This window comes from Hypomesus transpacificus, chromosome 18 (assembly GCF_021917145.1).
Source record: "Hypomesus transpacificus isolate Combined female chromosome 18, fHypTra1, whole genome shotgun sequence".
Lineage (NCBI taxonomy): Eukaryota > Metazoa > Chordata > Actinopteri > Osmeriformes > Osmeridae > Hypomesus > Hypomesus transpacificus.
Genome location: NC_061077.1, coordinates 4,415,957 through 4,443,348, shown reverse-complemented (window position 1 = coordinate 4,443,348; position 27,392 = coordinate 4,415,957). Strand labels below are relative to the sequence as shown.

At 47.5% G+C, this 27,392-nt stretch overlaps 1 protein-coding gene across 3 annotated transcripts in view; it reads left to right on the top strand.

Moving 5' to 3' along the window:
• Positions 1 to 24,700, top strand: part of zbtb46 (zinc finger and BTB domain containing 46) — a 39,168-nt gene extending 14,468 nt beyond the window's left edge. Inside the window, exons 3-6 of one of the 3 annotated variants that reach the window (XR_006957556.1) lie at positions 13,012 to 13,287; positions 22,433 to 22,608; positions 22,804 to 23,421; positions 23,471 to 24,700. Coding sequence is in view for 2 of the 3 variants with exons in the window: in XM_047040050.1 (XP_046896006.1) it covers positions 13,012 to 13,287; positions 16,774 to 17,096; positions 18,558 to 18,600; positions 18,730 to 19,466 (1,379 nt within the window). In the remaining variant the exon portion in view is untranslated. Of the gene's footprint in view, positions 1 to 13,011; positions 13,288 to 16,773; positions 17,097 to 18,557; positions 18,601 to 18,729; positions 21,581 to 22,432; positions 22,609 to 22,803 lie in introns of those variants that run through there. The other 2 variants (XM_047040050.1, XM_047040052.1) reach the window with 2 other exon arrangements.
• Positions 24,701 to 27,392: the final 2,692 nt, after the last annotated feature.

The following is a 27,392-nucleotide window of genomic DNA, read 5'->3' as shown; positions in this document are numbered from 1 at the left end:
TGGACTGTTTGACATACACTCATTCTTATTTCTTTCCATTTCCCTTGTAGCTCTAGCACATCGATTGCACAGTGTACTGTACATGCAAGCGAAAGATGTAAAAACAAGCCCATAATTGGCTCTTATATTCTTCTCTCACCCGAGCCCTAACCCTTAGTTACACAGACATGCACACATGCAGGCATGCATACATGCAGGCATGCACACACTCACAGAAATGGAACAGACAGCACCTCTGAAAAATGCACCAGTGAAATGTTTTTAATAGAAGAAGTATTTTTTTAATGAATGTGAGTTAGGTGTGAGACATAATGTGTAGTTTTATCTGTGCGTGTATTGTCTTGTTGAAGTAGCCCCTAGTTATCCTCCAGGGGCCCGCACAGCCAAGGAGGTTAGGGGCACAACTCATCTGGGGGGGTGAGATAGGCGTCCTCAATACGACCTGCAACTCTGCACTTCCTCCTCAACTTTTTTTCATTTTTTTTGTTCTCTCCCCAAGTCTCCACAGTGTAAAGGTGAACTCTGGAAATAATGAATCGGATCCCCCTTTCACCCCCTTCCTCTCACTATTCCAGTTAAGACTCTCCCCATAGTATTTGCACTTCATTAAACTTGAAATAGGTTTAATATTTAAAACACAGCGAACAGATTCCAACCCCCTCAACCCACTCACACCTTTCTGCTTTTCTCTTCTTCCTCTTCCTGCCAGTTTAATAAGCCACCCTCATATTTCGTCTTAATTCACTCCCTCCCCATCAAACCAAAATAGATTTAATATTTTCCAAAAATTGGCTTAATGTTTAACCCCTTTCTTCACAGCTCAGTGCTTGTCATGTTTTGGGTTGGGCAGCATCGTGTTGCAGGTTCTCTCCACCCTAGACAGTATTTTCTCAACTCTTTCTAGCGCTCCCTTGCTCACCCCTTCTCTGCCTGCCTCCTTTTTGTTCCTTAACAGACGTTCTCTCTCTCCCCTCCTCCCCTCCTCCCTCCTCCCCTTCCTCTCTGTCTCTCTGTCCGTTGGCTGTGTAGACAATTTCAGCTTTTCCTCCCACACTATTGACGTTTGTGCCCCTCTCCCCCCCCCCCTCCTCTCCTTGGTTTCCCCTACTCCCCCATCCTCTCTGCCCCTCCCTCACACTTCTCCCCTGTCCCTCAGTTTTGTGTCAGTCTTGAATGCGTCTGAATGCCTGTTTGTTCTGTTAGAAGTCGTGACGGAAGACTGTTACAGTACTGTTCTTTCCTCACACTCCCTCTCTCTCCCTCCCCCTTCTCTCCAATTCTTTCTTTCCCTCCCCCTTTTCTGTCTCTTATGGTCTCTCTCTGGCTCTCTCTCTTCTGCCTCCTGTCTCTCTCAGCAAACCCCCGCTGTTCTATTATCACCGTGGTAACCAACCACTTCTCACCGCCCACCGTCCATCTTTGTCGTATGACCTCACATCCTGCTGGACATTATGGACAGTCCACCAGCAAAACAACACATTTTGAACACACATGCACTGAACACACACTCTCTTTCTCTTATTGTCACACTTATAAAAATGAAAATCTACGATAGTGATGTAAACTGGAGTATGTGGCAAATTTTGCCCCACACCCACCACCTGTAAACCCACACACAACACAGACACACACACAGTCATGCACACAAACACACACTTTCTATTTGTCTATCTTTCTCTGACTCTGTTGGTTGGTCTGTCTATGCTCCACACACTGACACCTGCTCTATTTATAAATCCTCTGGCTGTAAAGAGCTGCTCTGGACAGGAAGCAGCCCCCTCCCCAGGTCTGACCATGGCTTTTTCCAAAACGTCAGCACCCCCCCACCTCTCAACAGTCTGCCAGTGGAACAGGCCAGAGAGGGAGGGGAGGATAGGAGTGAAGGCTGAGGGAGAGGGAGTGGGGGTTAAAGATTAGCCATCCCACCCTGCTAGCACCTGGGCTGGGCCTGTGGACCAGAGCCAAAACCTGCCCACACACATTCACCAATACATTCACACACACACACACACACACACACACACACACACACACACACACACACACAGTCACCCACACACACCCATGCTTGTGCACAGTTTTTGCATGTCATTACACCTAAACACACTCTTTCCAAGCATGAATCTCTTACCTCTTAGAGCTACCCAGAATACACCTTGACAGGATGTCCTGTTGGCACAGGGGCTGTCGTGGTTCAAATTCTCATTTGAAAATACACAGACACACATGCAAATACATATACACACCCAGATGCAACATGCACACAAAAAAAGGACACACACACTAGCACAATCATGACTACACTTACACACATACATGTGTACAACTACAGTTCAAAGATACTATCCAGGATCTTGTACCCAGCACAGTGTGCTCCTAGTGAAGCTATGGGATACAGTATAGGACAGTGTGCTCCTAGTGAAGCTATGGGATACAGTATAGGACAGTGTGCTCCTAGTGAAGCTATGGGATACAGTATAGGACAGTGTGCTCTTAGTGAAGCTATGGGATACAGTATAGGACAGTGTGCTCCTAGTGAAGCTATGGGATACAGTATAGGACAGTGTGCTCCTGGTGAAGCTATGGGATACAGTATAGGACAGTGTGCTCCTAGTGAAGCTATGGGATACAGTATAGGACAGTGTGCTCCTAGTGAAGCTATGGGATACAGTATAGGACAGTGTGCTCCTGGTGAAGCTATGGGATACAGTATAGGACAGTGTGCTCCTAGTGAAGCTATGGGATACAGTATAGCACTGCTCTTCTGAAGGGATGATTTGCTACCATTGTGATTCTGCTCTGCAATATCTGTCAAGTACGACAGGTGCTATATGTTTCTTCTGGATTTGATCTCGATGTTGTATTAGACCTACCGACAGATTGTAGCATCATTCATTAGCAGGTGTTATCATGACACACAATGAAATCTGTTGTAGTTTATTGAAGCCAGCTGCTGTAGCCTGGAGATGTGATCGAACTTACTGTAATTTCAGGTCTCAATTGCATGTATGTAACTTATGTTAGTTTGTTAGTTTAAGGATCTAGTGAGAGCATAATTGGCTTTTGCCTTTTTTGTTTCTGATTAAAGGGAAATAAAATCAACCAATCCTGGAACTCACTTTGGATAAAAGCATCTGCTAAATGAATAAATGTAAATGTAAACCAACCCTAAATTTCCCAGATACACCATAGATACATGGACAGGTAGTAAGAGAAAGGAAAACATTCATCTAAACACATGCGTGTCGGTTGTCTGAATTTAGACAACTTTTGATGCTTTTCTTTTGTAATCTTACGGCTTAAGAAATCCAAAACCCATAGTGATCAGATTGGCAGGTCTGGCAGAAACAGTGCTCTTAATCTATGGCTGGTTCAACTGATTTTTCTGTCTCTCTTTCTCTGCATATTGTAGTTCCTCGTTCCCTGCTGTTTATTTTAGGAGAGTTACTTTGTTCTGTTTACTGTATCCACTCCCTCCTACACTCTACCCCAGTCTGGCCAGTTTGGAAAAGGGGTGAGGAGGGCAGGGGAGGGAGAAGGGGTATGGGGGGTGGGGATGTTTGGACAAACGGACAGCATGAACAGGATATAGAGGTCTATTGCCTGTGGGTGTGTCAGCTTGGCCGAGTCACAACACAAACACACACACACCGTCATACACACTCTCACACACATACAGTACACACACAATCGTGGGAGGGTTCCTGCTGGAGGGCAAAGTCTCCCTTCCTCTAACACATTCATTCTCCCTCCCTCCCCCCTCCCTCCTCTGCTCTTTCTCCCCTAGTCACCCTTCTACACCTCCCTTCTTCACCCCTCAGCTCTTCTCTTTCTCTTTCAACCCCCCTCCTGGTCCTTCCTCTGCGAGACACCCGCCCCCCCCCTCCCCCTTCTTTTGACAGAGAGAAGAAGTGTTAAAGACACAGAGGGCTCGGCTGACTTGAGAGTATGTGTACAGTACGGTTGCTATTGTCGGATAGCTAATAGAGAGTTACTGTATGCCCTGTTTAGTAAGCGTGTGGATTGTGTGCCCGTGTGTTTTTTTGGCAGTTGGGCAGCTACTGTCTGTCCTTCATTTCCATTTGTTCCCTCTCTTCTCACCCATCCACCCCTCCACTTTAGACTGCCATTTCCGTTCCCGCTCCCCCCATAGACGGGGGACTAATGTGCTTGAGCACTAGAACGTTGGTCTGCCTTCTCTTCTAACAGTGGGCAGTGTGGACCGGAGTGTTTGCGTGTGTGTTACTTTGTTGACCGCACACGGTCACAGAAAAACACACACACTGACTCAATCACCAGTGAAGGCCACATTTAAACTATTGTGGTTTTTGGGTTGAACTGTTAAACGCTGCTGTCTGAGCGATTAGATATAATTTAGCTCTTAGAATAAAGACGGTACACTGCTTCTCTCCCTCAGCCCCCACCCCTCAACCTCACTACTCCACTACCAGCCCCCCTACACAGACTGCTCCTATACCCCGCCCTCTCCACTCCTCCCCTCCACCCTCTGAACCCTCATACCAGCAGCTCTTAGACATGTGTGGGGGAGTCTGTGTGGCCTGATTTCACCCCGGACACCTCCACCCACCTGGCACAGGATGGGGGTCGTCCAGTTCTGGTAGTCGGGTAGTGGAGAGAAACTAGGTGGAGAGAACCGATGTAAGAGGGAAGACAGATTGTATGTGTTCTTCATCCCCCAGGACTGATAGGACTGTGGACGGTGTGTGTTTCTCAAATGCTTGTTTTGTTTTTCTTTGTCGCCGCCCTGGCGAGGCGGTTGGACGTCTTGGCCTTCCCAGAGTTCCCCTGGCCTCGGTGGCAGCCAGCCTCAAGGTTTAGTGTGTGTGTGTGGGTCTGTTTGTGTTGTGTGTGTCTGTGTGTTTGTTTTTGTGTTTGACTTTCTGTTGGGTAGAGGAGGATAAAAGGGCAGCGCTGCAGGTAGACGGAGGGGGGAAGGAGTGGTAAACCCCCCCCCCCCCCCCCTCCAAACTCTCCCCCATCATCCCTCTGTCCTCCGGCCCTGATAAGTGGAGCCATGAGTCTGTGGGGGTTAGGGATTCCTGTCTGGCACACACACACACACACTCACACACCCTCAGATCCGCCCGCTCCACATTCCTGTGTCCAACTTAGGAAGCAGCCTAGCCGTCTTCCCCTCCACTCCCAAATGATCCCCTTCTCCTAAAGTCACAGCACACTTATCACACGCCTCTATACCTAACTACTTCTGTCTCTCACTCTCTTTGTCTCTTGCACACTTTTGACCCTCCTCATATCTCTGTGCAGCTTCGTCTGGATACAGCACGTACTTCCCCCTCTTCTTACTCCTGCTTCTTCTCCCTTTCTTCTTCTGCATTCTCGTAGTTCTCCGAGAGACACTTGTGTTGTGTCATCTCTCTGTCCTCACCCCCATCCCTCTCTCTTCCCCAGAATCACATGCTTCTCTGACACTCCCTTCTCAGTAACTTTTGTCATACTTGTCCTTTCCCTTTCCTGCTGTTACCCCATCTCTCCCTTTCACCCTCTCACCCTTTATTTCCGCCCTCGCTCTCTCCCCTCCTCCCCTCGTCCTCTCCCCTCCTCCCCTCGCTCTCTCCCCTCCTCCCTTTGCTCTCTTCCCTCCTCTCCTCATGGTCCCTCTCCCCCTCTCCATTTTCATTTCTCTCAACTGTATCTCAAGTCTGTCTCTCTTTCCCCCAGCATTCCCTCCCTCCCTCCCTCCCTCCCTGTCTCCCTCCCTGTCTCCCCGTCTCCCTGTCTCCCTCCCTGTCTCCCTCCCTGTCTCTCTGGGGTGTGTTACAGGGGTTAGGATGGGGTCGTGTGGGCCCATGCTGTCCTTCCCTCTAATGGCTCTGTAATGAGAGAGGGGGGAAGGGAGCGGAGTACAGGGGGGAGGAGACGTCAGCCTTAACTCTCTGTTCGCTCAGGGCCGTAGCTGTGATTGTGTGTGTCTGTGTGTGCGTGCATGTGTGTGTGTGTGTGTCTGAACGTTTGACCGACCCCTTGCTCCTTGTTCAAGGCCTGAGCGCTCTCTCCCCCTCTCAGGGGAAACAGGAAATGACACGTTTGTAGCCTTGAATAAGCGCTGTGGCCTGTGACACGCTGTCCATTGGCTCTGGGGGAGGCAAGGGGGAGAGGGATGGGACTCTTTAATTTGCACAGCTTCTGCTGATTTGATCATAAGCAATTAATCTCAGTGGCCCAGCTCTGCTCTGGCAGGGGTGGGGGGGGGCAAAGAGCAGTCCTCTTATCTATTCATCCCTCTATCCATCCCATTCTCTATACACCTGCACTCTCTCTCTACACATCTACATGTATTTATGTGTATTCTGAGTATAGTTTATTTCAGTGCAGAGACAACTGGCGTGGTGCGAAACACAGATGATACTGAGATGATTCTTCTTGTCAGAGTCATTAGGTGATGTGGTGTTCATGCTCCAACAGCAGCTTTTCCAGTAGCATGGTATAATATGTCTGTGAAGGACTGTGATGTCTCTGTGGGGGGTCATTGAGTTAACATGGTCAGACATATGCATACATCCTCTACCACCGATACACCCACACCCACGCTCACACACACACACACACACACACAGATTTTCAGACTCCCAGTCTTGTAGCCCCTACCTCTCCCTCTCGTTGTTCTCTCCTGCTCCTGCATCCTCCCATGCTGGGTAGTCTTCTAGGCCACTGCTCCCTCCATTGTCAGGGGCCGGTTGCCAAGGATACAAGCACACGGACACAGAGAAACGGTCTTCATGTTAAGAGATTGTACAGATGTAGAGTGGATGGCAAATAGCTTCTTATTCACACCGACACACACATTGGCACAAATCAACTCACAGAAGTCAGTGTGTGTGTTTGTGTGTATGCGTATGTCTGTCTGGTCTATTATTTGATGTGAACACTAGTGTGTATGTGTTCAGAGTATGGGTGTTCAGCTATGGACTGCTTCCTGCTGGCTCTAGGCTGGGGGCACCACTCCCTCCTTACAGCCCAGCAGCATAGCTTAGCCAGCTAACCCTCCCGCCCCCCCCCCCATCTCTGTCTCTCCCTCTCTCTCTCCCTCGCTTTCCCTTTGCTTTAACACAAAGCCCTGCATGTCTATTTCCCTTCCCCACCCTGCATTCCTTTTCCCCCATGCAGCCTCTCCCCCACTCCGACTCTACCTCCCTCCTACCCACACTCTCTCACTCTTTCTCCTTTCATTCTTTCTTTTCCAATGCCCAATACCATTGACTGACCCTCTCTCCTCTCCACTCCTCTCACTCTATCCATCTCCCTCGTTCTCTTACCTATTATTCTCTCCCTCCCACACTTTCCTTTTCTTTCTACCTCTCTTCTCCTTTGCTCTCTCTCTGTCCCTTTCGCTTTCTTCGTCTCTTACCCCTCCTTGTTTATCTTTCAATCCCCCTCCCACCTTTCTCCCCCCCCCCCCTTCAACCCTTCTCTCCTGACCTTCTACCCTCCCTTCCCTCCCTCCCTAACCTCTCTCTCTCCCTCCCTCTTCCTTCTCTCTCTCCCTCCCCCACCTCTCTGTCTCTTTAAGCCGCATTAACTCCCCAGATTACCTTGAGCCCAGCAATCCTCCATACCCCCTTCTCCACCCCCTCCCCCCCTCACCCTCTCCCTCAACCTCGTCCTCCACTCCCCACTTACCCACCCTCCCACACTCAGTGACCCCCCTTCACCTCTCCTTTCTCCCCCCCCACCATCACCCACCCACCCACACTCTCTCATCCCCCTCTCTCCACCTCTCAACCCGTTCACACAATCACCACATCCCCCTCCCCTTCCACCACCACCGCACACACCTCCCTCTACCTTCGACTTCTCCACCCACCCACACTCTCTCATCCCCCCAGCGCTACCACCATAACCACCATCTCCTCTCTCCTGGCTCTCTCTCTCTCTTGCATCCTCCACTCCTCTTCCCTCTCACCCTCCCTCCTCTCCAGCCTTCAGGCTCTGTTTGATTTATGCTTGCCCTCCCTCCCTCCCTTCACCCTCCCTCCATATCTCTCTCTCGGAGGTTGTGGCCTGGCTAGTCCCTAAAAACAACAAGAGGGAGAGACAAAGAGACAGAGGGAAAAAGAGAAAGGGGAGAGGGAGGAAAAGAGAGAGAGAGAATAACAACCTCTCTTACTTTCCATCCTCCCTCCTTTTTACCCAGCATTGTTTTCATTCCCGTCTCCCACACTGCTTTTTAAATTGCCTCTGAATTCTTGAGCTGTTTTAGTGCCTCACTCCCCCTTCTCCACTGAAATGACTTTGACTCTCTCCAAACTCTGCTGTGTTGAGGAAGCAGGTCCCACCTTCCCTCTCTCTTTGTTCTCCTATGGGCACATTCTGACCCACCACACAGTACAAACATGCACTGTACACACACGTGCACTGACTGACAGAACCCACTGAAAAGTGTGTATGAGTGGATGTATGTGTGTGTGTGTGTGCGCACACATACATTCATGTGTCCATTGTCCCCACACCTTAGCCCCAGACTGGCCTTGGCTGGCCATCAGTGTGAGGAGAAAGGGCGCTCACACACACTTGTCTGTGCACGCTCAAGCAAGCGTGTGTGCACTCGCTGCCACTTTCCCCCTGTCAGCCTGTCTCCATTGTTCCTCTGTCCTGTCTCAGCTGCTTGTTGCACATCAAGATCATGAGCCAGATCATGACACTGTCCAGCAACTTCCACTCACAACAAAAGTGTTTGCTTTCATCAGGGGAGGGGCACACAAATACACACAGTCACACGCTGACACACTGCCTCAGCTGCAGAACAGAAGGTCAGAGGTCAAAGCAGGTCAGCTGACCCTCCCTCCCTTTTCAGGCCTTTTCTTACTCCTCCTCTTTACTGAGGTAAAACACACTCTCTAATAACACCACTCCCCTCGTAAAGCACACTCGCTCCAGGCAGATATACTGGACTGTCTGAGACAACAGCACATAAACCTGTATCTACAGGCCATTAGCTATAACTCTCAATGAAGGATATATAGTACAGTCTCTCTCACACACACATCTTATGCAGTGTACTGTGAAGATGTACACACGCTCACTCTCACACACACACACACACCTTATTTGTTTGAATTTGATCATCCCCTGCCTCAACTTCACACTAAAGCCCCCACATCGCTCACCACACTCTTACATGCGCACACACACACACACACACACACACACTCACAGACATACACACACACACACTCACACACACACACTAACAAAGAGACACAGCACACAAAGCAAGAGCCTGATTCCATGTATTTGTGTCTTCTTTTAAATGGGTGTTTTATTTAGCATAAATGTTGAAGCCAAGGGTGCCTGGCTACCATGGCAACCAAATTAAACGGAGAATCTCTTCAGAAAGCAGAAATCTAAATTATTCGGACCCTTTTATATGAAAAGAAAAATGAAAAGCGCTGTACGGTGTGTATAGTCTTCTGCCTTTTGAAACATAGTAAAAGGAACATGTGAACATAAACATTGTGGTTACCCATACATGATTGTGTAAAATCCACACTTATTATAATGCATGGGTGTCTAAAACATTATATGCAGCTACAGATCATTCATTATCTGTCCAAAATATCAATCATGCAGTATGAATGAGTCTGTGTACTGTGGCTGGCCACAATAAACTGTGTGGACCGTGAGTTTGATCCCAGTCCTGTATGGACCACATGGAACAGCAAGACAGATTAAAAAGAATGCAAATCCTGCTGCCTAGCAAATCTCTGGTACATTAAGTGATTGTATCTGTCAAACCAGGACCACCATGTTTATGTAAGTAACACATGTTGTACGTACAATTCATAGATTACCCAGGATTAGATGACATTGATGCATGTTTATAGTCTCTGTGTAATGCAACCCATCTAATGCCCTGAGAAAGAGTACAGTAGGTTGAAACTCACATAAAACATGTTACAGTACAACATGCATTTCATGTAGGGTACCTTATCTAGAGTACGTATTTAAACTACTGAATGCTGGTGTACCATGAAGTGGATGATGATAAAACACCTTCAATTTCTCTGCCTCAACAAATGTTTGTACAACAGCTGTAGACTGTCTGATTGATGCATGGGGAGTCAGATGGCTCAGCGGTGAGGGAGTCGGGCTAGTAATCAGAAGGTTGCCGGATCGATTCCCCGCCGTGCCAAATGACGTTGTGTCCTTGGGCAAGGCACTTCACCCTACTTGCCTTGGGGGGAATGTCCCTGTACTTACTGTAAGTCGCTCTGGATAAGAGCATCTGCTAAATGGCGAAATGTAATGAAATGTTAATGGTATTTGTGTAAAGTCTAGATACTCTAGGAGAGTGTGTGTGTGTGTGTGTGTGTGTGTGGTTACTGTAGAACTGCTAAGAAGGGGACATGTTCAGTCTGTAGCTGCATGGGTGAAGGGAATGCTGGGTAAACGGGCTCGGGGTCCCTCTCTCGTCCAATGAACAGATGAGTAGAAGGATATGGGGTCAGAGGTGCCCCCCCACCCCCATCCTCATCCCCCCGTCTCCCTGTGTGTGTTGTTGGAAGCAGCAGATCTATGTTATTGATTGACTCCTCTGGCTGCTCCACTGTCCACTGGAGGAGGGGGCAGCGCTCTAATGAATTCCTCCACCCCGTGCCCCCTACGCCAACCCTGACTCCCCCTCCTTAATTAACTTTGTGTGTGTGCTTGTGTGTCCTCTGCCTCCTCCACACATCAACCCCGCTATTCCTCTCTCCCCCCCTCTCTCTCTCTCTATCTTTTGACTCTTTACTCTGTCTCTCTCAGTTTGTGGTTAGATTCTTGATATGTCGATATGTCAGTCTTATCTCACCTACCTCATTTCTCTTCCTCCAAAACACCTGTTTGACATCGGATGCTGACAAATGTGCTGATGGATACAGATACTGGTGGTTTATGCGTGTGTGTTGACTAAGATCAACACTAGCACACATCGAGGGGGAGTGACTGTGTGTCTATCGGTAGTCAGGGAAGAGAGTCACTCTACTCTCTCTTTCTCTCTCTCTCTCTCTCTCTCTCTCTCTCTCTGTCACCTTGACTTTCACCACGGCAACAGCAACAAACTTATGTGCTATAGAAGCCAGCGCTGAGTTTGTGTGTCCCAGCAGAAGAGGTGGTGGTCTGTGTCCCAGCAGTAGAGCTGGTGGTCTGTGTCCCAGCAGTAGAGGTGGTGGTCTGTGTCCCAGCAGTAGAGGTGGTGGTCTGTTTCCCAGCAGTAGAGCTGGTGGTCTGTGTCCCAGCAGTAGAGGTGGTGGTCTGTGTCCCAGCAGTAGAGCTGGTGGTCTGTGTCCCAGCAGTAGAGGTGGTGGTCTGTGTCCCAGCAGTAGAGCTGGTGGTCTGTGTCCCAGCAGTAGAGGTGGTGGTCTGTGTCCCAGCAGTAGAGCTGGTGGTCTGTGTCCCAGCAGTAGAGGTGGTGGTCTGTGTCCCAGCAGTAGAGCTGGTGGTCTGTGTCCCAGCAGTAGAGGTGGTGGTCTGTGTCCCAGCAGTAGAGGTGGTCTGTGTCCCAGCAGTAGAGGTGGTGGTCTGTGTCCCAGCAGTAGAGGTGGTGGTCTGTGTCCCAGCAGTAGAGGTGGTGGTCTGTGTCCCAGCAGTAGAGCTGGTGGTCTGTGTCCCAGCAGTAGAGGTGGTGGTCTGTGTCCCAGCAGTAGAGCTGGTGGTCTGTGTCCCAGCAGTAGAGGTGGTGGTCTGTGTCCCAGCAGTAGAGCTGGTGGTCTGTGTCCCAGCAGTAGAGCTGGTGGTCTGTGTCCCAGCAGTAGAGGTGGTGGTCTGTGTCCCAGCAGTAGAGGTGGTCTGTGTCCCAGCAGTAGAGCTGGTGGTCTGTGTCCCAGCAGTAGAGGTGGTGGTCTGTGTCCCAGCAGTAGAGGTGGTCTGTGTCCCAGCAGTAGAGGTGGTCTGTGTCCCAGCAGTAGAGCTGGTGGTCTGTGTCCCAGCAGTAGAGGTGGTGGTCTGTGTCCCAGCAGTAGAGGTGGTGGTCTGTGTCCCAGCAGTAGAGCTGGTGGTCTGTGTCCCAGCAGTAGAGGTGGTGGTCTGTGTCCCAGCAGTAGAGGTGGTGGTCTGTGTCCCAGCAGTAGAGCTGGTGGTCTGTGTCCCAGCAGTAGAGGTGGTGGTCTGTGTCTCAGCTGTAGCCTGTGTGTGAGCAGTGGGAAGATTGTCAGGGGCATGAGATTCATTTCTCATCCCCACTTCTTCACACAGCATGTCACTTCCCCTCAGGGAAAACTGAGCCAGCCTCTAATAAATCCCTGAGTTTATGTGTGTGTGTGTGTGTGTGTTGATGGTGGTGTGTAGTCTGCATGTGTAATCTATAGAAGTCTGTGTTTATGTGCTGTGTGTGGGTAAGAGAAAATAAGTTTTCATCATTCACATGGCAATTAGAGGGCAATCAAGTGTGTGTGTGTGTGTGTATGTGTATGTGTGTGGTGTGTGTGTTCCATGCTAGACTGAAGCTGTTGTCAGCAGTGCTGTCAGTGGTTGGTTTTGACAGACGTGTTGATCTACAGAGGAACCTCTAGTGGCGTGTGTCTGTTGCTGACAGCTGTTCTACACACACTGCTTTCAACTGTCACTGTGTTCTAGACACACACACAGACACACACACACACAATCTGTCTGTCCGTCTTCTTGGTTTCTCCCTTTCTATCTGTGTCCCTCTCCTGTGCTCCCAGATCGAAGCGTTGTGTTGTGTGCAATGTCAGCAGTGACAAGACACTGAGGGAGAGTGTGTGTGCGACAGAGATGTTAGATGTGCTAGGTAGATAGTGGAGGCAGGTTGAGGCAGGGAAGTGGTTTGAAGGGGATGTTTGAACTTCAGTTCCAGTTCTCTTGTCCTGTCCACACAGCAGCCTGCTGAACCTCACATCCCCCTGATGTCACCTCCCCTCTCAGGACACGCCGCTCAGAGAGCTGCATGGGTGCTGCAGCTTTTCTTCTTCTGCTGCTCAGTGATGAAGAGATGACTCTCACACTCCTCCTCTTCTCTCTCCTCCTATCCAGGTGCTGATGTCACAGAGCCCAACAGTTCTGACAGCCGTGGAGAGCGCCTGGAATTCTTCCTCAAACAGGAGGAGGCAGGCGAGGCTGGCTTCCTGGGCCCCAGCGAATCAGATGAGGCCAGAGGGGGTCCTGGGGGTGGAACCACCGCATCCGTAGCCAATCTGAGGGCAGCGTTGATGAGTAAAAACAGCTTGCTATCGCTACGTGCAGAGATGCTGGGAGATGACAGCCCTCTACTCTATGAGTACCTGCCTAAAGGTGGACACTCCCTCTCTCGTAAGTCCCACTCCATTGCTACAGTACACACCACACACTCATACACACACACACACTGGCAGACAGTACACACACTCACATTCACTCACACACATCACACATTTACACACTCCACTGACAAACACTCGCACAGTATAAAACACACACTGCTATATAGGCCACACAGATGCGTATAACCCTGTTGCTGCCGGTTAATAAAAATATTTACCAAAATTGGACAGAAAAGGTGCATGTGTGTGTGTATGTGAATGTATGTAACAGGTTGGTGTTATCTTGTGAGTGAGGATTACTCATTTGTGACTCAGTGAGAGAACATTGGGCTCGGATGTGTTGTTTGAGAAAATATTTTCCGGGGTTCACATTAGCGTCTAGGAATGTGTGTGTGACTGTAATACATACTATATGTATTTAAAATGAATAAGACAGCAAATAGTTGTTTAGCTTGTCTTGGAGCCTCATGATGCTTGATCTTTGTACCTGTTGTTTCCTGATAGTACTTCTTAGGTTGCGTGCGTGCGTGTGTGTGTGTTTATGCTTATGTGGCTTTGTGTATGGCCCTGCCCTGCTCTCCAGTGCTATCAGACATTACAATGCTAGGTTTCTGTCTTCTCTTACTCAAAGTGAATCCTGTCAATTATTTGTCATTCCTTTTCTCAAGATGGTTTGTTCACTCCGACAGTATACACCTGCATCTCAGTGTATTCTTGTTTGTGTTTTTGAGCTGTTTCCTTCTGTGTGTGTGTGTGTATTGGAAGACAGGTGTTGTGGAAGTGTCATGTGTGTATCTTAAGTGTGCAAGAGTGTGGGTGTGTATTGGAAAACAGGTGTTGTGGAAGTGTCATGTGTGTATCATAAGTGTGCAAGAGTGTGGGTGTGTATTGGAAGACAGGTGTTGCGGAAGTGTCATGTGTGTATCATTTTGTGTGTGCGTGTGTTTTCCTTGCTTCGCCGGGCTGGTAATTGGCTCCTTTGTCCTGAGGTCTGCCTGTCTTTTGTCTGGAGCAGAAAGGGAAAGGAGTACAACTCTAAACCTTGTCTTGCCTTTTTAGTCAGGCCCCTCTCAGCTACACAAGAGTTGCAGAAGGCAGGCATGCACACACTCACACTCACACACACAAACACACACACACACTAACAAACACACACTAACAAACACACACATACGATCTGTGTTGAGTGTGTGATTGAAATGTCTTTGTTGGCTTAAAGTGAAGAGAGTCAGGCGCCGTCAAAGCTGAGACAGACAGCTTTCACTTGACAGCCCCCAACGGAAGGAAGGGGAGGCCTCACTTAATCTCACACATACACACATACACACACACACTGATAAAAATGCCTTGAGTTAGGAAATAAATAGAATCTAGACAATGCCTAGTATTAGCTTTGTAAAGCATGCTTCATGAGCAGACATCTATTTTCATCATCAGTGACTGGCAGACTGTGTGGCAGTCAGACCCCAGGGAGAGTGTTTGGTTAGCCAAGCCTAGTCTAAAGCAGTTGCACAATAGGCTCTGAGATGTCTAACGACCTCAGTCTGATGGCGTTCTCTTCCTTTAAAAGAGGAATGAAAATACAAACCCTGAGTGTATGAGTGCTGGTTAAAAGTCTGACAGACTGGCTTGTCCCCCCTCCTCCTCCCCCCCTCCTCCTCCCCCCTCCTCCTCCCCCCTCCTCCTCCCCCCTCCTCCTCCGCCTCCTCCTCACGTGCATCTTCTCTTCCTTCTTTTCTTCTGTTCCTCCTCCACAGCCCTGCTCCCTCCATCCCTAACTCATCTTCAGCCCCTCCTTGCCTCCTCATTTCGCCCACTCTTCCCTGACCCCCTTTCATCCCTCCGTACCAAGTTCTCCTTCACCCCTCCTTAACACCCATCCCTCCCCCTGTCCATCAACCTGAGAGGAGCCAGTGATTTCTCTATCCTTCCCTCCCTCTTCTCTGGCCCTCTCTCTTCCTCTATTCCTCTCTTTCTCTTCCCCAGCTTGATAACTTCAAAGTGTTTGGTTGAGATCCCTGGGAACACATTGATCTATCTAGACGAAGGTCACCTGCTTCTTCTTCCTAACTACCTTCTCCATCTACTGTATGTTAGTGTGTGTGTGTGTGTTTGGGGGGTGGGTGCATGTGCACTGCATACAACCCGAGATCTTTTAATGTGATGATGCCAGTACACTGGGCTCAATACCCCTGAATTAACCCCTCTTAACTTGACTGAGTGACTGCCAATCTCTATCTAGGAAAATTAGCTTGGCTCTAGAAATAAACCCCTTTAGTTTGAGAATCTTCTTAAACCTTGTCACTTTAGTACCATGGGGTTGATAGAATAAGAGGATGCCGACTTCCTAGAACCTCTGCTGATCCATCTCCAAACAACGTCAGCCCAAGCCCCATCTACTTCTCCCCCTCAATCTCTCCTCCCTCTTCTGCCCTCGTCTCTCTATCTCTCCACTCATACTGAAACCCTCCCCCTCATATCCTGCTTCCTGACACTGCCTGGGGTAGGGCACTCATGGGGTTGTGTGTGTGTGCGTGTGTGTGTGCGTGTATTGTCCAATGTAAGTAGGAGTGGAGGGAGCGGTAGTTGAACATTCCAGGAATCTGTCTATGGAGCCTCATGGTTATGTGATTTTGTCCTTCTGTTAAGGCGGAGAAGGAATAGCTTATACACTGAATATCTCTGGAGACATTCCCTAAAACTCTGCCCACCCCCTCCCTTGATCCCCATCCTCCCACAAAACCACCCACACACACAGACAAACACACACACAAATTCAATTTAATATGTCAAGGCACAATACTCACCATAAACCGGACCAGCTTCCTCTCTCACTGTTTTATTTGTATTGGGTATCAAGTCCTTTGTTCTTGCGATATAAAATCTATGAGGTGTCTCAGGTGAATGAGGTCATCACTGCGCTTCTCAGTCCCCGGTGTCTGCTCCGAGCCTCCCATGCTGAAGCACCCCTTTACTGTCCTTTCCAAAATGGCCTGCTGCCGTCCTTTTGTGACTGCAATCAACCGTCCCTCAAACCCAAACTTCTGCACTCGCACACGCACATGCACAACAAGCCCATCTTCTGTGCGTGCATGTGGGTGGAACGAGAAGGAGAACAAGTGAGAGAGGGCGAGAGAGAAAGAGAGAGAGGGAGCAGGAGGGAGGGAGAGAGACGGAAAAGAGAGAGAGAGAGAGAGAGAGAGAGAGAGAGAGAGAGAGAGAGAGAGAGAGAGAGAGAGAGAGAGAGAGAGAGAGAGAGAGAGAGAGAGAGAGAGAGAAGAAAAGCCATGACCCCATCCTCATGGTTTGTGCTGAAGTTTTCTTCCTCCTCTCACTCCTCTTCCCCCTCCTCGTGGGGCCATGTTTGGAGCTGTGGCGCCGCGCTGGCAGTCTCAATGTGCCCCCCACCCCCTCCCTCCCACTGTGTGCTGCTGGCCAGCTGGTTGCAGTCTACCTGAGTGGGTGGTGGGTGAGACTCCTCTCCTGTCTTCCTCAGGGCTCCGCTCCAGCACCAGCTGCAGCCCGCTCCACCCAGGGGCCACAGGGGCCACAGGGGCCACATTTGATAACAAACAAGGGGCTGGCTCCCCTCCTCCTCCTTTTCCTCCTCCTCCTCTTCACCCACTTCTTCCTCCACCACTTCCACCCCCACCACACGCGGTGTCCTCTCCTCCCTCACCCTCGCCCCTCCGCCCTGTGGAGCCTCGGCCCCTGGAGGCCCCTGGTCTGCGGGCTTGGAGTCCCTCAGTGCACTCCGAGGGGCTGGATATGGATGTGGAGGAGGCCCCTGAGGGCCCTGAGCCCTCCACCCCCGGAGAGGTAAGACCACGCCTTCAGATTCACCCCTCCTTCCCCTCTCCCCAGGGACGGAGCTGCCTCTAGACACTGATCAGGGTCCAGATCTTATCTTTAGATAACAGTGAGGAACATGTAGACTCTGACCTGATATCTGTCTCCAGGCAACTCCCCCCTTTTGGCGATCTGGGGTGGGTGGGTGAGAGTTGTTGCTGTGGCTTTAACTCTCTCGCCCCACCCCATCCATGCCCACTCTGTCACCTGTAGCCTCACTGTAGTGTGTCTGTGTCTGTTATCTGTCTGTAGAATCCGTAGTTTTTCCTGTTTTACCCAAGAAGATGGTTGTTATTTTGTTTGATGTACTGTCTGCTTTGTTTGTCTTTCTCTTTCATTTTATATATTGTTTTTTTCACTCACTTTTCCTTGATAGCTAGAGACCTAGAGACCTAGAGACTTACTAACGTAGACATCAATCCCTCTATAGTCATACTGTGTTAGTGAATAGCTAGCCAGTTGTGATGTTAGACATGACATAGATAGTCACAATAGCTCTAGGATTTTAGGACCGCATAATCAATAGTTCTTCATAATGAGAGGGTCTCACTGAGGGCTCAGGAAATTGCTTCTGTGTGTGTATGTTTATAGGTGTGTGTGTGTGTTTGCGCAGGGGTCTGTGTGTGTAGGGGAACAGCATTTGGTTTCAGTGGACCACCCTCTCAACAAGCCTTTCTATCTCTGTGGACAAGCCATCTGTTTGCCCAGTGCTTAGTGTTCTGTTCTTAGTGAGGAGGAGGGAAAGGAGGGATGGAGCAAGGGATGGGGGAGGTTTAGAGATGAGGGGGGGGAGGGTGAAGAGATGAGGGGGGGGGAGGGTGAAGAGATGAGGGGGGGAAGTATTGAGGATAGTTGAGGAGGAGGAGGGGCATGCTTAAGTCTAAGGACTAAGGTAAAAAAAAGAGATGGAGACAGGGGTTTGGTGCACCTTCACACACACACTTGCATGCACACACGTCTCATTATCTGTAACCCCACTTAGCAGAGACAAGCAAACATTCAATACCTTCTCTTTTATTCAGTTTTCTCTCCTCTGTTCTCGCTCTCTTTCTCTCTCTTTGTCTCTCATTCTCCTCACATTCTTTCTCTCCACCTGAGTGTAAAGGGGTTTGAGGCTGATTATAGTGTAATAGAACTGACCTCCCTCTGTTTTTCATAGTCATGTCTTAGAGATTTCCTCCCTGAGGAGTCTTGTTTGTATTGTTAAAAATGTTGATATAAATCTTTCTTTCTTTTTTCCGGACCTATTTGTCTTGTGTGTTTTTATTTGCCAGAAGGAATGAATGAGGTTGTGTGTGTGTGCCTTTATGTCTTTGTTCACAGCTTGCCTTGCCAGTCTGCATATACAAACCGTTATTCAAATTATTATATAAGAACCTATACATGGGTCTAGTGTTTGTGAGTGTGTTCTAACAGTTGTCTTGTTTTCAGGAGGACATGCAAGATGAAGATGAAGCTCTGGGATACAGTACATGTATGTATCATGCCCAGAATGGCTGAATGTCAGACCTATAAAACAAATGTTATTATATTGTATTATTGTATCATTTTTACATTCTGACATGCCTCTCACTCTCTCCTCCACTGTGCCTTTCTTTGTCAGCTCTGGATGGAGACCAGTCTCCTGTAGCGGCAGATCAGATGGTGGAGGGCAGGCGTGGTGGGGCAGGAGCCGGGCTGGAGGGCCTGGCTGGAGGGGCTAGGGGGAGGGCTCTGGCAAGACCTGTGGCGTGGCCCCAGGAACTTGCCTGCTCCCTGTGCAAACGGCTGTTCAGCAGCCTGGAGCAGCTCAGGGAGCATGAGTACCGACACACCCTGTCCCTCATGGCCCTGTCCATGGACTGGTCTGACCTCAAGGGCCCCCACCACTTCTCCAGCCCCCTCAGCCACAGCCAGCACTCCCAGTCCCTCATCCAAGCCCAATCTCTCTACCGCCCTCGGGAGGGTGAGCCCCCGCCAGGCCGCTACCTCTGCTCCCAGTGCCCGGCTAGCTTTACTCTCAAGTCCAACGCGGACCGTCATGAGAAGACCATCCATTTCAAGAAGAAGCTGATGCAGTGTGTGTACTGCATGAAGCACTTCCGGGACCGCACAGACCTGCACAGACACCTGTCGTCAGTGCACTCCAGAGAGAGGGGGCACAGCTGCCCGGCCTGTGCCAAGGCTTTCAGTACCCAGAAGAACCTGGCCACCCACGTGAAGGTGTGCCTCCAGGCAGGGGGAACGGTTGGGGCAGGCCCTGGTGGGGGGGCAGATCAAATGTGGAGCTTGCCAGAGATGAATGCTGACACCCATAGTAATAATGATTCCCATTATCATCATGTCAATGTGGAAGACTGAGTCTGGATTGTCATCTAAGCGTCTGTATACCCACAAGCAGTGCACTTTACCATTGAGTAGAATCTAAAGTATCTAAAGCAATCTTATGCCCATAGTGGCTTTATTACACAGGTAAAAAGCACTTATAAACATTGTTGTTATTTCTATGGATGTATTTCTATGGCCAGCTTTTGTGCGGCTGTAAAATAAATAGCAAATTAGCTATGCAATGGTACTTGTTGGGCTGTATCATTGGCTGAGATTCACTCAGCTTATTCCAGCTCCTGTACCTGTGTCTGTCTGTGTCTGTCTGTGTATGTTGTGTCTGTGTATCTTTTGTGCACTGTGAATGTTGCTGTTGAAGATGGTTGAATGATCATTTGGAACTCATGGTATTACTGACTCGACCGTGCTGTGAAGCTGTAGGTCTCCAGGGACGGCATGGGGGGCAGGGTGGGGGATGGTCTCCTCCTCCCTTTCCTCCCCTTCACCCCCAGTCTCCCTCTATGTCGCCAGTAGACACAGAGCCTAGTCCCTTGTCCTTATTAGGCAGGGAGATCTTTATGGGTCTCTCCTTTACAGAGACCCAGGAACCCTCCACTCTGAGGCTCAGTGGTGTGCTGCTGCTGTCTGCTGCTGTCTGCTGCTGTCTGCTGCTATCTGCTGCACTCAGCAAACCACAGCTCCTCCTAAAGGAACTCACCTGTACTGCTCTGCCCTCGCTAGGCTTCCACTCGCTCAAGCTGTTCTTCACAATCCTCTTAAAGCCACGCATCTTGGAGTGGTCTTGAGAACATCACTTTATTGTCTCTTTTGTCCTTTCATTGGATTCTGTGCTATTTCAATCGTAAGATCTCAATTGATCTGGGGTACAGGCTGACCTGGAGAGCTCCAGCTCAGAACAGCCCCACAGATCTGCCTTGACAGAGGGCAGAGTGTTAGGGGCACACTGGAACTGACCATTAGCTCAGTCGTCATAGTGCTGGATGGCCCTGCCTTCACTGGGGCTACACTGTCTTCTTAACAGGATAGATTAAGATATTTGGCAATGGATTTCGAAGCCACTTAACAGAGGGACATAATGTCTGGGATTGAGGACGTATTTGGCTAGGCATAGAGCCAACACCTTGCTATATGCAGCTTTTAATGTCACCCCTTACAGCCCAATCTGATTGACTTTTGACCCCTTAAATCCAGAGAAAGGAGAAATTTGTAGCAGGTTGGAGAGGAGAGGAAAGAGGGGGATTTAAGGACGGTAGGCGAGGGAGTGGAATGGGCCAAACGAGTGTGAGGATGAAGAAGGGAAAGAGAGATGCAGGGAACAGCAGGGAATCAGACTGTGTGTTTCTCAGGGTGGGATGCTGGATGTGAGTGCCAGGGTCAACCTGAGAACTAGGCCAGTCATCTCCCTCCTGACAGGAAGTTCCACATAGACAGGCCCATTTCTGCTCGCTTGTTATCTGATGAAATGACAGAGTGGTGTTGAGGAGTTTGTTTGGATTTATAATTTAAGTGAATGGTTACTCTATGAATTCATCGGTTTGTTGGTGAAACGGTTGGCTTGTTGATTAATAGAGGTCTGGATGGAACCAAGCAGCAGGATGTCTCTCTTTGCCTATACTGATACTGTGAACACTGCCTGAAGTAAAAAGTATTCTCAGGGGCCTGATGTCCTCTGTCACTTCTTGCTTCTGAACTGTAATGACACATCCAGGTTTGGTCTTTGCCACATCACAAGGTGTGAGGAGAAGTTTGGCTGAGAAAGCGGAACTTGGCACCCATTTAAGGAACTCGTCCACATACAGGCATATATAAAGAGGAACTCACGTAAATGTCAATGTAAAGATCCCTTTTCTCAGGGAATGACATTCCTGGCCTCTGGTCAACCCCAGGAAAACAGACTATGTTGAAGTGAAACCAGAAACTAGCTAGGAACTCAAAAATCTTAGCCAGCCGTTTTGGTTGCATTATCGTGACTTGTGATTTTTAAATTTATTATACAGTATTTTAGCAATTATCTCTCTATGATGCCCACATATAGATGTGTATTTTTCTAAATTTGAAATTCTGTATATTGTGTTCTCAATAAACTGTAATGCAAAACTTCATATCGGCTATCGGTCCTTTCTTTTCGAGTCCTGTGTAAGTAGTAAGTACTGTTTCTACTAAAATACATGATCCCAAAAATCATCCACTATCTTCTCAACTTTATTTACACATAATGAAGAAAAATATAGAGGTGACAACATGTACACACCCACTCCAAATTCACTTTATGAACCCTCATCTGGTTCAGGGGAAGCTCTGAGGCAACAATTTTGTACATGGGTCTTAACTTCCAAAGCATCCATAATATCTTTGTTCTGTTAGCTAAAGTCCTTTAAGACAAGACAAGTAAGCATCACCCCCTACACACACACACGCACAGTCTCTTTGTTTGATTAACCAATAAACTGGCTTAACCCTCCAGACTTGTAGACTTGAGATAATGGGCTTACATTCTCGTTGGAACATGAGGTACGATTACAGTGTTATGGTCCCGATTCCCAATGTGAGTGTGTGTATGTGTGTGTCTCTATGTCTGTTGATGTTAGTACGTAATTTACTGTCCAACCTGTCTGTCTTTCCCCTTGCTGTGTATATCTACTAGACCCTGGGTAAGAACACTGTGCCTAGAAGGAATAAACTGCATGTTATTGTCTATGTGGTGATGTCTGTGGTGTTTCTTTATCTTTATTGCTTTAATTTGGAGATAGACCAGTTGCCAGGGAAACTGTAGAATTGACTGGCGAGTTTGATAGGGGTGTTCTGGCGAGTGTACTTCACTTCTAAACTGAGGTGAAAACAAGCAGCAATTAAATCACAGATTGGACAAGTCTAAATGCATACTGTTTGACGTGTCAGACAATTTAGCGGACAGATGCGAGCTACATTCAAACTCATTCATTTCCCCCCTCCCCCCCCCCTTCCTCTCTCTCTCTCCACAGTGAATGACTTCACAGTGATCCGTAAAAAGTTCAAGTGTCCCTACTGCAGTTTCTCTGCCATGCACCAGTGCATCCTGAAGAGACACATGCGCTCGCACACTGGAGAGAGGCCCTACCCCTGTGAGATCTGTGGCAAAAAGTTCACCAGAAGGGAGCACATGAAGAGACACACACTGGTGAGTGCAGAACCCAACTCTCACCACCTGGGGGAAGCAGATAACTAAGTGGCTGGCATTCCTCTGGCCTCGTGAAACTCACACACAAGCACAAAACACTATTGTTTATAAATGTGTATTAATGACTGTGTTGACTTCAAGGATAACATTTTTTTTTAAGACACGTGTTTGTTTGTGTTCATGCGTGTCTTGCAGGTGCACAGTAAGGATAAGAAGTATGTGTGTAAGGTCTGCAGCCGAGTCTTCATGTCAGCCGCCAGTGTTGGGATCAAACATGGCTCCCGTCGCCATGGCGTCTGCGCTGACTGCTCTGGGCGGGGGATGGCCTCGCTATTGGACCACAACGGGGAAGGGGGCGGAGACCTCTCCCCGGAAGACGAGTTGTACACTGGTGATCATCGTTTCCACAACGACCAGGCAGAGTGTGATGGTGACGGGGAGGAGGAGATGATGGCGGAGGGGGATGGAGAGATAATAGGAGAGGGGGATGAGGAGGGAGGGAAGTGGAAAGAGGACTCAGGGATGATGGCGGAGGGGGTTGGAGCGTTGGACAATGAGAAGGAGGAGAGCGACTCTGCACAAGAGGGAGATCACCAGAACGGGAGCGAGAAGGACTTTGCATGGATCTCCTAGGATCTGCTCGGATCTCCTACGGGTTTCTAACTGATCTCTTAAGGTCCCTAGTAATCTCCTAGGCAGACTTCCTGCTGTCTTTACCCATGTGCTCCTCCATGGGCAGACCCTCCAGTGGGTGGAGTGTGTTGGGAGGCGATGCGCGACAATGATCTGAAACCTCAACTAGGTCTAATGTATGTATATATATACAGGTATATACAGTATATATATACCTATATATATATAGGTATATATATACACACACACACACACACACACAAACACACTTAGTTGCACACATTGTCAAGTGTGAGCCCTGTGCTAGTGATTGGATCGCCATGACACGAGACAGACATGGTTAGATTGAGGGGGTGTTTTCCTGCTGACCTCCTGTACTTCTGATGCAGTGTTTCTTTTCTGTGTTTGAGTTGTTTTTGTTGTTGTTAGCTTTCCGAGGGCCGGACCAGAGTCCCTTAGTTTGACATAGTGTCTCAGTGGGACTGAAATACATTCTACTGCACCTCAGGCAGTTGGACACCACAACTGCTTTTGAAAGAGGTCACATGGTCACAATTTTTGGAGTGCACCAGGTGGTGTATTATTTCCATAGGCGATGATGTATTCCCCAGTAAGGACAGTCTTTCTATCTATTGCAAAGCTGCAGGAAGGGCAGCCACTTGGTCCTGCAGAGTCAACTGCCACAGACTTGCACTTTAATGACAACTAGACTACAACTAGACTCCTGTCAATGCCCTGAACCCATGGTTTACATTTTTTGATCTGATTTGACCTAAACAACTCGGTGACCGCACCTACCTTTAAGGATATACCGTATGTCCTCTTGACTGTTATCATCACACACACACATATAAATACACATATATATATATCTATATATACATATATATATGTATATATTTGCATATATATACCATGTAGATTCAATTTAAGGAGCAGTGCATTGAGTAAGATGAGATACAAAATCTTACATTCCCCATTTCATACTATTTTTACATTCATTTTTTTCTAACTCTCACTCACTTTCTTTTACACTCTCACCCACCTCGTATCTCCCTTCCATTCCATACTGTCCCACTTCTGTTCAGCTCATGTGAATGTGGGAAACCTAGAGAAGAGATGCCTCAAATAAGTTTTGTTTTTGTCATTTTTATATCTCAATTTATTGCTACAGAATATGCACACAATTCCTTTTTATTGAACCTTATGGTATGGCTCATCTTTCATGTCATGGTGTTTTATCAGTTTGTACAAAATAAGAAAAGAGAAAAAGCTTTGTCTGTGCTGTCGAGTGCTTTTCGTTGATTTGGTTTGTTGGAAAAGTTATTTATTGAAAATGCATATTTCATAGTGGGGTTTATAAATAAGACATTCCCTCTTATCTGGATAACCAAGTGTGTTTGTGTGTGTGTGTGTGTGTGTTTGAGAAAGAGAAAGAGAAAGAGAGAGAGAGAGAGAGAGAGAGAGAGAGAGAGAGAGAGAGAGAGAGAAAGAAAGAAAGAAAGAAAGAAAGAAAGAAAGAAAGAAAGAAAGAAAGAAAAAGAAAGATAAAAAGAGAGAGAATTTATTAAAATGTGTGTGACAAGATAATGGATCATTTGAGGGACGCAGATCACATTGTCTTTTAATTATGATAATTATGATTCCTGTTGTTCTTATTAAGTGCTGGATGCTAAGCTTTATCGTGTGTTCCTTTTTTTGAGATTTTATATCATGTTTAAGAAGTAAAAGCTTTTATACTTTGCCTTGTTGTGGACAGCAAGCCATGAGGCTTTTTTCTCAGTCGTTTTCTTGTGCCAGTTCCCTGCTTCTCTGTTGTATTTGCTTTTTAACAAGAGGGACTGCAGAGGCTAACAAGTGCAGAGGCTAACTTATTATCAGTTAGATATTGATTGAACCATATATTCAGCACATGTTTCTGCATCACTAATGTACACTAATTGATTGATATCAAACCAAAAACAATCTAATATGTTGTACACTTTTAAGTGCTTTTGTTTCTATAGTGCAGGTGCAAATGATTTGACTTTATTGTGATCGATACGTTTTGTTGGGTTGTTTTTGTTTGTTTTCTTACTTTCTCACAGTTTGAAAAGTGCACGATATAGTATTATTATTGTTTTGACTATGATTTATATGTATAAGGGGCCTTGTGGGAGACCTGCCTGTCTGGTAGAGGTTGCATCTTAACCCTGTTGCCCTTTAATAATCTTTGTGCTCTACTGTACCGCCTTGCATGAGATACGAACAGCTGTGAGCCACACTCAGAGCTCTGTGTGCAGAAATACTGCAATTAGAGAACACACTACGCGCCGCCTCTCAGGGCTGGCAAAAGTGTTTCATATTTCTATCTGCAGGCTCTGCATTTATGTCCCACAGACTGTGCCAATGTACTATGAGAGGAAGGACTGTGTGCTGAAGTGGAGCTTCTGGGAATTGATTGCCAATGGTGGTTGTCAGTATCAGGCCTCATTAGTATGGACTGATGTTTCCATCGACCCCACTAAGCACCTCTCATAGACAGAATGTGTGATTTGTGATGCCTTCTTCATGCCTGGCAACTAGCTTTATTTAAGTTGTATAATTTATTGTGTCTTTGTTTTTACCCATCTACCATCTATTCCTATTTCTGGGAAGGAAGACCTAATATTATTGGGTTGGATATTTTGATTGTTTCTGGTAAATATTATGAGATTTTTAGAAGGTGCAGTATTGTGGGAGGAGTCCATGATCAGTAATGTCTCGGTGTGTGTTCTCCAACGTGTGTGTTCTCCAACGTGTGTGTTCTCCAACGTGTGTGTTCTCCAAAGTTTGCATCTCCTAAGTGTGTATGTGTATGTGTCATTCAGAGCCCAGGGACCAGAGACAGCCGGCTCAGGGTTGGATCGTGTCAAGGCCTTCTGGGGCTTCGTCCTCATACTGGGTTGTACTTCAGGAAACGTCCGCCATCCAACCCCCTCAACAATGTGCCTCGATACATTTCCTGTATGTGAGCGTGTGTGTATCTGTGTGTGTGTGACTATGATCTTTTGATGGATAGAGATTATTCAACCTTAATCACAGGTCTTAAATATTGGGAAAAGACTGTGGTTCCGGACATACTAATCAGCTGACTGAAGCTACTGTACAGGTTATGTTTGTGACCCAGTGTTGACCTTTGTGCCCTAATTTGATCTTGGTCTTAACTGCATGCCTGTGTCCATTTGTCATACCAAAGCTCTGTCTCGGCATCTGCACACAACTGTATCATTCCACACAATGCAAAACTGGAACTGGTTGCTTTATAGCAGATGAATATGGGTATTCTTAGATGTGTACAAATTGCAATCCTGATTTAGACTGTATAGCTTGATTCATATGTGCAAATCACGAAGCCATAGATATGGTTATATCTAGATTATATGATACTTCAAAATTTTTACATTTTATTTTAGATTTTGTTTTCTTCTAAGAGTGATGTTTGTACACCTTCATATATATGAATTTATATTACTATTATATATTATTTATTTTCTCTCCCAAGTTTCTGAGGTGTCTTTTGTTTGTAAAAGGGAGTGGCACTTGAAACTTAATGTTTTTGTTGGGAATCTTGTTCAATATGATACTGACTTTATATTGATGCTCATAAACCTGTGTTTGTAACAACAATGTGTTGAATAATCAGAAGCCTGTCCTGTTTTCTTACCCGGTCTGTTCTTGGCAGATGAAGTGCGCTTGTGTAGATTTTCTGTTAATGATAGTACTGATCACTTGAGGCATTTTTACAGCCCAACATGGGGCACTCCAGTTTTGATGTTGGGGCCAGCTTACTGGCCAGGCCTCTTTCTACTTCATGTTTAGTGGGATTAGCTTGACTATTATTTGCAAAACCAATCAGTCTCAATAAATTTTGAAATTGCTGCTGCAAAGAATGTGGCGTGCATTTCCTTGTATCCTTTGACCTACTACAAGCGTTTTTAATGAGGGTAGTGCAATTCTCAAGTTCCCCACGTGGTGGCAGACTGTAATCAGAAATCCAACGGTGGAAAAGATTAATAGGATTTGATGGCATATCAAATGATCCATTACACACGCTCCATTAAGAGATGGTAATGGCCGTTAGAAGATTTAACCCATTCACGTTTATTTCTCTTCAATCACATTTACACCAC